General features: G+C 55.3%; 1 protein-coding gene across 1 annotated transcript in view; it reads left to right on the top strand.

The window, feature by feature from the left end:
* The first annotated feature begins 713 nt into the window (after window positions 1–713).
* The window catches only part of SLC7A9 (solute carrier family 7 (amino acid transporter light chain, bo,+ system), member 9), a 19,291-nt gene continuing 12,269 nt past the window's right edge, over window positions 714–7,735 (top strand). The window contains exons 1-8 of the mRNA XM_006762173.1: window positions 714–795; window positions 1,404–1,513; window positions 4,440–4,587; window positions 4,869–5,111; window positions 5,471–5,596; window positions 5,820–5,919; window positions 6,634–6,678; window positions 7,177–7,300. Coding sequence (XP_006762236.1) covers window positions 1,430–1,513; window positions 4,440–4,587; window positions 4,869–5,111; window positions 5,471–5,596; window positions 5,820–5,919; window positions 6,634–6,678; window positions 7,177–7,300 — 870 coding nt within the window. The 5' untranslated portion in view covers window positions 714–795; window positions 1,404–1,429. The remainder of the gene's footprint in view (window positions 796–1,403; window positions 1,514–4,439; window positions 4,588–4,868; window positions 5,112–5,470; window positions 5,597–5,819; window positions 5,920–6,633; window positions 6,679–7,176; window positions 7,301–7,735) is intronic.

A 7,735-nucleotide genomic window follows, 5' to 3' on the forward strand; every position in this document is an offset into this window, starting at 1 on the left:
AGGCTGCCTGCCACGCAGGCCTTCCCTGAGCTTGTCAGGTCAGCGTGTGGCCCCTTTCGTCCACAGGGTGAAGCCGATGACATCTTGTGCCCCTCTTACAGGCCACAGTGGTGAACACGGGCCACTTTAACTGTGGCACCATCGATTGAACCAGCGAGCGGGTGCAGGTGTGGGTGCAGCTGGGGGTGTAGGTGGGGGTGCAGGTGGGGCTGGGATCTGTAGGAAGCCGCACTGCTGAGTCCGCATCTGCCCAACTCTCTCAGAGTCCCAGGTGGGGCTAAAACCCAGCCCCTGGCAAACATGGGAAGGACTCGCCCCCCTCCCACCAGCTTGGTCAGACCAAGGCCCCTGGGTGAGCTATATCTGTCCTGACAGGCGAGTTACAAGCTCCGTGCTGCCTGCCTGGAGTTGTAAATACAGCCTATTAAGGTAATAAAAGAGTTGGTTCCAAAGTTTATTTCTTCTGGTTCCAGCCTTTACAGAGATTTCTTCTTACAGGATGTAGCTGATTTGGGGGAATCTAGTTAAGGGAAAAAAGTTGATCTAGAGTCTAGATTCTAGACACAAATGAACAAAACAAAAACATGTCTGGAGAGAAACTGGCTTGCCTAGCTCTCCCCTTTTGCTGTGGTGTACCCAAACTTCATTTCTTAAAAAAAGAGTGTTTAATTATTACCCTTGTCGACCTCTGTACCTTCTGGCTTCCTCCACTTCTGGCCACAAGACATGGCCATTCCTGGGGCACGACTGTGTAGGCACAGGCACGCATCACACGGGCTCTGCAGAGTCGAGAAGGTAAGGCCGACGGGTGGTGGGCGGGCTCGCCGCTGTCCTCACATGGACTGGGAGGGACTTTATTTACAGAAAGGGGACAGGACAGGGCCAGCCACGAGTGAAGCCTCGAGCCCATTTCCTCAGCGTGTCTTTCATTCCTCACATCCTTCAGTGAGAGACACCTACATGGTGGAGCTATTATGTGCGAGGGGCCTCCATGTGGGAGGTAATTCTGAGAAAAACGTTCCCTCCTTGAATGTGGTTCTACTGAGTAGGCCCCATATCTACTAGTAAATACAATGCTCCTTTTTACTTTGGGGAAAAACGGAGCTGGACCATGGAGCTAGAATGACTTTCCAAGCGTGTCCTTGCTGAGGATCCGGAGCCCAGAGGTGCAGGCGCCTGGCAGGGAGTTAGAAAACCGCAGAGCCTGTGCCGAGGGCTGCGCACACGCGTGGAAACCTGTTCCTCGGGGCCCTGAGCACCATCCCTAAGGCGTCCACACTGCACTTTCCTGAGACGGCAGCTCAGTCTGCTTTTGGAGTCAGTCCCCACACCCCAGTCGCCGAGCTCCCGCGGGCGCCCATCTGCTGGGCATTTGCTGAATCAGGCGCACGCCCTCCTTGCAGCCTCTTAGAGCTGGCAGGAGGAAAAGATGGAGACGAGCCTGAGAAAAAGGAGAGAGGATCAGAAGTCCATCCAGAGTAATGAACCCAAGACCACGAGTCTCCAAAAGGAGGTAAGGCAGCGCTGAGCAGGCCTTCTCAAGCCGGCGGGGCGTGGTTCTGGGGAGCAGGCGGGGAAGTGCCCCTGACCTCTGGTTTGTACAGTACATCTCTGAGGGAACATAATGTTGCACTTAACTTCCTTCCTTCTCGCCAGTGAGCTCAGCATATTCTTGTTAATACGTGTGCACTGGGCAAGCCTGGAGGAGCTGGTGTTTGCTCAGCACCATGGCCTCCTCAGGGACGGTCAGAGAGGCCCTTGTGATGTTTGAGTCCCCCCTGTAGCGTCTTCACCAAATATCTGTCCCCCTAGAATCTAGGGCCTAGATCCAGTGCTAAGAAACTCCCACTCCTGCTTAGTGAGTCTGGCTGGGTGGTGAGCCTGACGTGGGTGTGCCATAGGTGAGCCCTCTGAATTGGAATACAGTAGGGGCTGGACTTGGAGGTATCTGCAGCCTTGGGGGGCCCAGAGCTTGTGTAAGATCGGGCTGGCATTGTGGGGTGGGGGTGGGGGAGATGGGAGTGGAGGCAAAAAGGAGCCAGGCGCTCCACACTGAGCAGGGAGCAGCGCTAGTCCCCGGTGGATGGAGCTACAGGGGGTGCAAGGGGAGGAACAGGCTGCAGGCTCCTAGGACGAGGAATGGGGGCCCGGAGCAAGATCCCCATGGCTTCCAGAGCAGGACAGCAGGTCGAGAGCACTGAGCTCTGGGCGGAGGCGCCCACTCCTGGGGACAGAGGGAGGAGACATCTGGGGGTTGACAAGGGGTGGCTTGGACTGACTGGGGGTTGGCCGGGGACCTTGGGTCCCAGGAGTCTGCTGATAGGCAGCAACAGCCTTCCTTCATAAAAGAGCACAACTGAGCTCACCCAGGCCAGCCCTGGCTCAGGCACGTGGGGTGATTGCAGACCTCAGCAGGAGGGTTCTGGAGGCCCCCCACCCCCGCGTGGGTGAGCCAGCCCTGCATTACAGGAGGGAAGCTGAGACTGAGGCCACAGCAGAAGCTGACCCTGCTCCCTGGGACCCTCCTGCAGTTGTGTGTGTCCCCTGCTGGGAGCTTTGTTCTCTGGGTTCTAACTGGAAGCACTCCCTCTGCCCAGACAAACACAACATGGTTACCTTGGGCTCCAGAAGTCAGGCCGGTGGCTTCTGAGGGCAGACGCTCAAAGTAGGGGCCTGAATCGGACACTTTCCTCCTTAAAATAGTGTTTTTCTTACTTGATTCATGTATGATTAACACACAGTGAAATGCATAGATCCTCAGTGTTCAGTTTGCTGGGTTCTGACAAATGATCACCCCCACAGAGCTCCCCCTTGCCCTTTCAGCTCCACGCCCCTTCACCCCCACCCCCGCCCCCAGCTCTAGGCCCGCGGATTCGTTCTGCCTGTTCTGGAACCTCACAGGGATGGAACCCATCGGTGTACACCGTATCTGAGCTGGGTCTTGGTAGGAAGCACATACCTTATAAAATGGCCTCAGAAATTTCACAGCCCCAATGTTTCTGCCCCTGGAGGTCTCCATGGCTCACCTCCCACCCGATCCTGTGACGCCCTGGCCGGGGCCCCAAGCTCTGATTTCCCTATTAGCTCCGAGGGAAAAGCTTCGTTCTGCTCTGCCCAGGGAACAGGCATGTCCCTAGAGCCTTCCTTTTTTATATTTTTAAAATATATTTTTAAAATATATTTGGTCTTCATCCTCAGTTTCCAGCTCAAAGCTTCCAAAACCCTTGCAATTTCCTTCCTTTTAAAAATAAATTTGCTAATTACAGTTGACATTCAATATTATTTTATATCAGTTTCTGACGTTCAGCATAGTGGTTAGATATTTATGTAATTTACAAAGTGGTCCCCACAATAAGTCTGGTACCCACCTGGCACTGTACATAGTTATTACAATATTATTGACTATACTAGAGGCCTGGTGCACAAATTCGTGCACAGGTGGGGTCCCTTGGGGTTGGCCTGTGGGCATTGGGCCGAACTGCAGTCCAATGCTGCCTGCTGCTCCTGTCTGCTGCTCCCGCTCATCCTGGCCCTGCTGTGCCTGCCTCGGGCTCACACCACCACAGTGGTACTCACCAGCTGGTCCGGATCCATCCGGCTGATGTTCGCACCGGTTGTTGGGAGCCACCTGCCAGCTGCTTTTATATTTCTTCCTTGTGGAGTGTCTAGGGAGGGGAAGCGGCCCGGGTGCTCAAGGCCGACTCACAGGAGGCTGGAGGTGCTGTCGGGATTGGGCCAGCGGCGCAGGTCTGTCGGTGCCTGGCCTGCTCTCTAGAGATTGGACCTGCAGGACTACTGAGGGAGTGAGTGGCTGCCGCTGGGCTGATGGGCCACCAAGACCAGTCAGTCAGCTGAGCGGCACTCCCGCTGTGGGAGCGCACTGACCACCAGGGGCCAGCTCCTGCATTGAGTGTCTGCCCCTGGTAGTCAGTGTGTGGCATAGTGCCCAGTGTCAGCCGGTTGACTGGTCGACCGGTCATTTGGTCGCTTAGGCTTTTATATATATAGATCCCTATGCCGGACTTTACATCCCCATGACTATTTTGTAACTAACTGCCAATTGGTACTTCTCAGTACCTAGAGCCTTTCTCGTTGGGGATCGTTTGCTAAATCAGCCTTGAGCATCAGGGCAGCAAGGGCGGTGCTGGTGTATGGGACTTGTACCAGATCTGCCTTTCTGTGCCTCCATGTTCTCTTCTGTAGAATGGGTATGATACAATATTCCTGACTCGTGAGGCTGTTGTGGGGATTAATGGACTTAGTGTGAGCAAAGCCCCAGGAGCAGCACCCTGGTGTGACTCCTGCAGCAGCACCGGTAAAAGCGCCTGGGAGAGGGCTTCTTTGGGGCTGTGCTGGCCGCACCCAAGGGAGGGAGGGAGGGGCAGTGCTGGCCACCTGAGCTGGTGCAGGACTAACTCTCTCTTTCCTCCACACCCAAGGTGGGCCTGCTCAGCGGCATCTGCATTATCGTGGGCACCATCATCGGCTCTGGGATCTTCATTTCCCCCAAGTCTGTGCTCAGCAACACGGAAGCCGTGGGGCCCTGTCTCATCATATGGGCGGCGTGTGGGATTCTTGCAACACTGGGTAACAAAGATGCTCCCTGGCCGAGTCTCCTGGTGAATGTGGGGCCGGGCTACCTGAGCACGATCCTGTTCCCCGGCCTTGCTGCCGCTGGTCCCTTTCAATGCTGGCGCGCAGTAGGTGTAAATCAGGCTGCGCCGAAACATCCAATGGCCAGAACTCGGCTTAGTCAGATGAGAGGGGACTATGTTGGGCCCTGTGAGCATGGCCCCCAGCGGGGAGGAGGGCTCTCAACTGGGCCACGCCTCACCAGGGGCCTGGGTCCCCTCTGCTCTGTGTTCCAGGTGCTCTGTGCTTTGCAGAGCTTGGCACGATGATCACCAAGTCAGGGGGCGAATACCCTTACCTGATGGAGGCCTTCGGCCCCATCCCTGCCTACCTCTTTTCCTGGACCAGCTTGTTCATCATAAAGCCGTCCTCCTTTGCCATCATCTGCCTCAGCTTTGCTGAGTACGCTTGTGCGCCCTTCTACGCGGGCTGCCAGCCTCCTGTAGCGGTGGTTAAGTGCCTGGCTGCCGCTTCCATCTGTGAGTACCCAAGTCTGAAACCTTGGGCAGGGGTCAGAGAAGACCTGGCACAGACGAGGTGGGGACACTCTGGTCTCAGGTCCTACATGTCCAGAAGTGGCCTGGAGGGAGGTGAGAAGCGGGGCAAAAAGCCTGTAACGCTTTGTCATCCCTGCCCTTCCCATGTGAGAGCTGTCAGCGAGGGGGTGCCACTGGCTGTGCGCAGGGCAGCGCTTGGGTGGCCGGGCTGCTTCTCCATCGCCCTCAGATTCCAAAGGTCCTTGGGAGGGGAGGCTGGGAGGCTAGAAAGAAGCCTCCTGCCAGGCCTTTAGAACAGAGGAGACGTTGAGCCCCCGACACAGAATGTTGCCCCTCCCCAGTGGCCATCACTATGGTGAATGCGCTGAGCGTGCGGCTGGGCAGCTACGTCCAGAACGTGTTCACAGCGGCCAAGATGGTGATCGTGGCCATCATCATCATCAGCGGACTTGTCCTCCTGGCTCAAGGTGACCTTCAGCGGGAGGGATGGGGCGCCACAAGTACAGGCCTCTTTTTCACCCCGCGGTCTTCTGCTGAGCAGATCTCTAAGGCAAAAGCCCAACAGGCTCTCCCGTTTCCCGGCTTCTCAGAGTTTAATAACCTCCGGTCATAAATCTTGCACATGGAGATGATGCAAAGTTCCACCCTGGTCGGCTGATACCCACTGTTTACTGTCTGGCTTAATTACAGGAAATACAAAGAACTTTGAAAATTCTTTTGAGGGCACAAAGCTGTCCGTGGGAGCCATCGGTCTGGCATTTTATAACGGACTCTGGGCGTACGACGGATGGTAAGGCACGAAAGGCAGCGCGTCTGGGTGTGGGTTCTTCAGGCAGGGAAAGCAATGGCTTCTGGGGTTTGGTGGGACCCCAAAACTCCCATCACATCTCCATTTTGTTAAGCACCCCGCCCCTCACCCTTTGGTTCTCCTCGGACCCCAGAGACACCTGCCCCTTTCCCAGTCCCTCTTGCGGCCCCAGCCCCTGGAGTGGCCTGTGAGCAGGCAGTGGTGGGGCCCCAGGGCCAGAAGCTTTGCCAGAAGCTCAGCCCATCCGCAGACAGTCAAGACGCCCAGGACTCGACACACGAGGATTTCAGCAGCACTCCTATTTCCCCCTTGAAAATCGAGGTTTAGTCGCTGAGATTCTGCTTATGTCCTTCAAGGAAGAAGCGTGGCCGTCCATGACGTGGCCTTTCCCTCATGCACAGCATCTGCAGCTTTCATTCTCTTCTCAAAGAATTTTCCATTTTTTCAAAGCACCTTGGGGATACCGCCAATAATTCTTGAAAAGTCACGTGATTCCCACGGAGGGCAAAGACTTCCCAACTGATGGATGTGCAGATCTCTGCAGCGGGCATCTTCAGGGCTTCCTCTGAAGGAAGTTACCACAGATTCCCCAGGGGTTCCTTCCTGCAGTGGAGAGTCTTGAACCAGCCAACACTTACTATTTGGTTTTCACAACCTCAGCAAAGTATGATGCTCATGTTACTTTTCTCTTTCTAGGAATCAACTCAATTACATCACAGAGGAACTCAGAAACCCTTTCAGGTGAGAAAACGGGGTCAGGACAGGAGACAGTGGGCAGGCAAGCACGTTTCTCTTCTCCCAAGCTAAAGGGGAACCGCTTCCTCCCATTACCCCAGGCCCCTGCCAGACACTGAACGGTTTCCTATACGCTCGTTTCCACTCAGAGTTTGGTGTGGTTTGGTTTGGGTAGTGGGATGACTGCTGATAGGAAGGGAGAACTCCAACTTTAGCTCTGGCTTATTTTGCTTATAAACAATTCCATTTGACTGCCTGGGAGTGGGAGGGAGAGTCTTTCTCATTTGAAGATGTCACATGGGCCTCTGGGGGCTGTGCTGTTTCATGAGTGCTCTGCTGGGTGGGCCTCCGGAGGGGCCGCTGTGTCCCAGCCCACCACAGGGAGCAGATAAAGGGCTGGCCAGGGCAGGCGGGAGAAAAGACTGGACAAGATCCACAGGCTTATGAGTCTCTCAAGGGATGCTCTGGTCTGACACTGGGTCCCCTGGGTCCTGCCTCTCACAGAAACCTGCCCCTGGCTATCATCATCGGGATACCGCTGGTGACAGTGTGCTACATCCTCATGAACGTGTCCTACTTCACCGTGATGACAGCGACCGAGCTCCTGCAGTCGCAGGCGGTGGCCGTGGTGAGTGTGGTCTCCGTGGAGGGTGCTGCGTTCTGTGGGAAGGGGAAACTCTCAAGCCAAAGACCTCCCAGGGCAGGGAAATGATTGGCCAGGAGACGGGAGAGTGAATAGGTTAGGGCAGCCCCAAACACCCCCCTGAGGCCAAAGGGGGGCTGGCAGGTCCCCTTTCCCAGCACACCAGTGGCCTGGGGGCAGGCTGGGGTTATGACAGACAAGTAGGAGGGAGAGAAAAATGCAAGGGAGTCCCTGTGGGAGGGAGTTACCGTATTTGCCGGCGTATAAGACGACTGGGCGTATAAGACGACCCCCTAACATTTCCACTCAAAATACAGAGTTTGTTATATACTCGCCATATAAGACTACCCCCTCTTCCGCACACCTTCCACACACCAAATAAAAGGTAAAACAATATCAGATTTGATTTTAACATTTTAA

Source organism: Myotis davidii, unplaced genomic scaffold (assembly GCF_000327345.1).
Source record: "Myotis davidii unplaced genomic scaffold, ASM32734v1 scaffold77, whole genome shotgun sequence".
NCBI lineage: Eukaryota > Metazoa > Chordata > Mammalia > Chiroptera > Vespertilionidae > Myotis > Myotis davidii.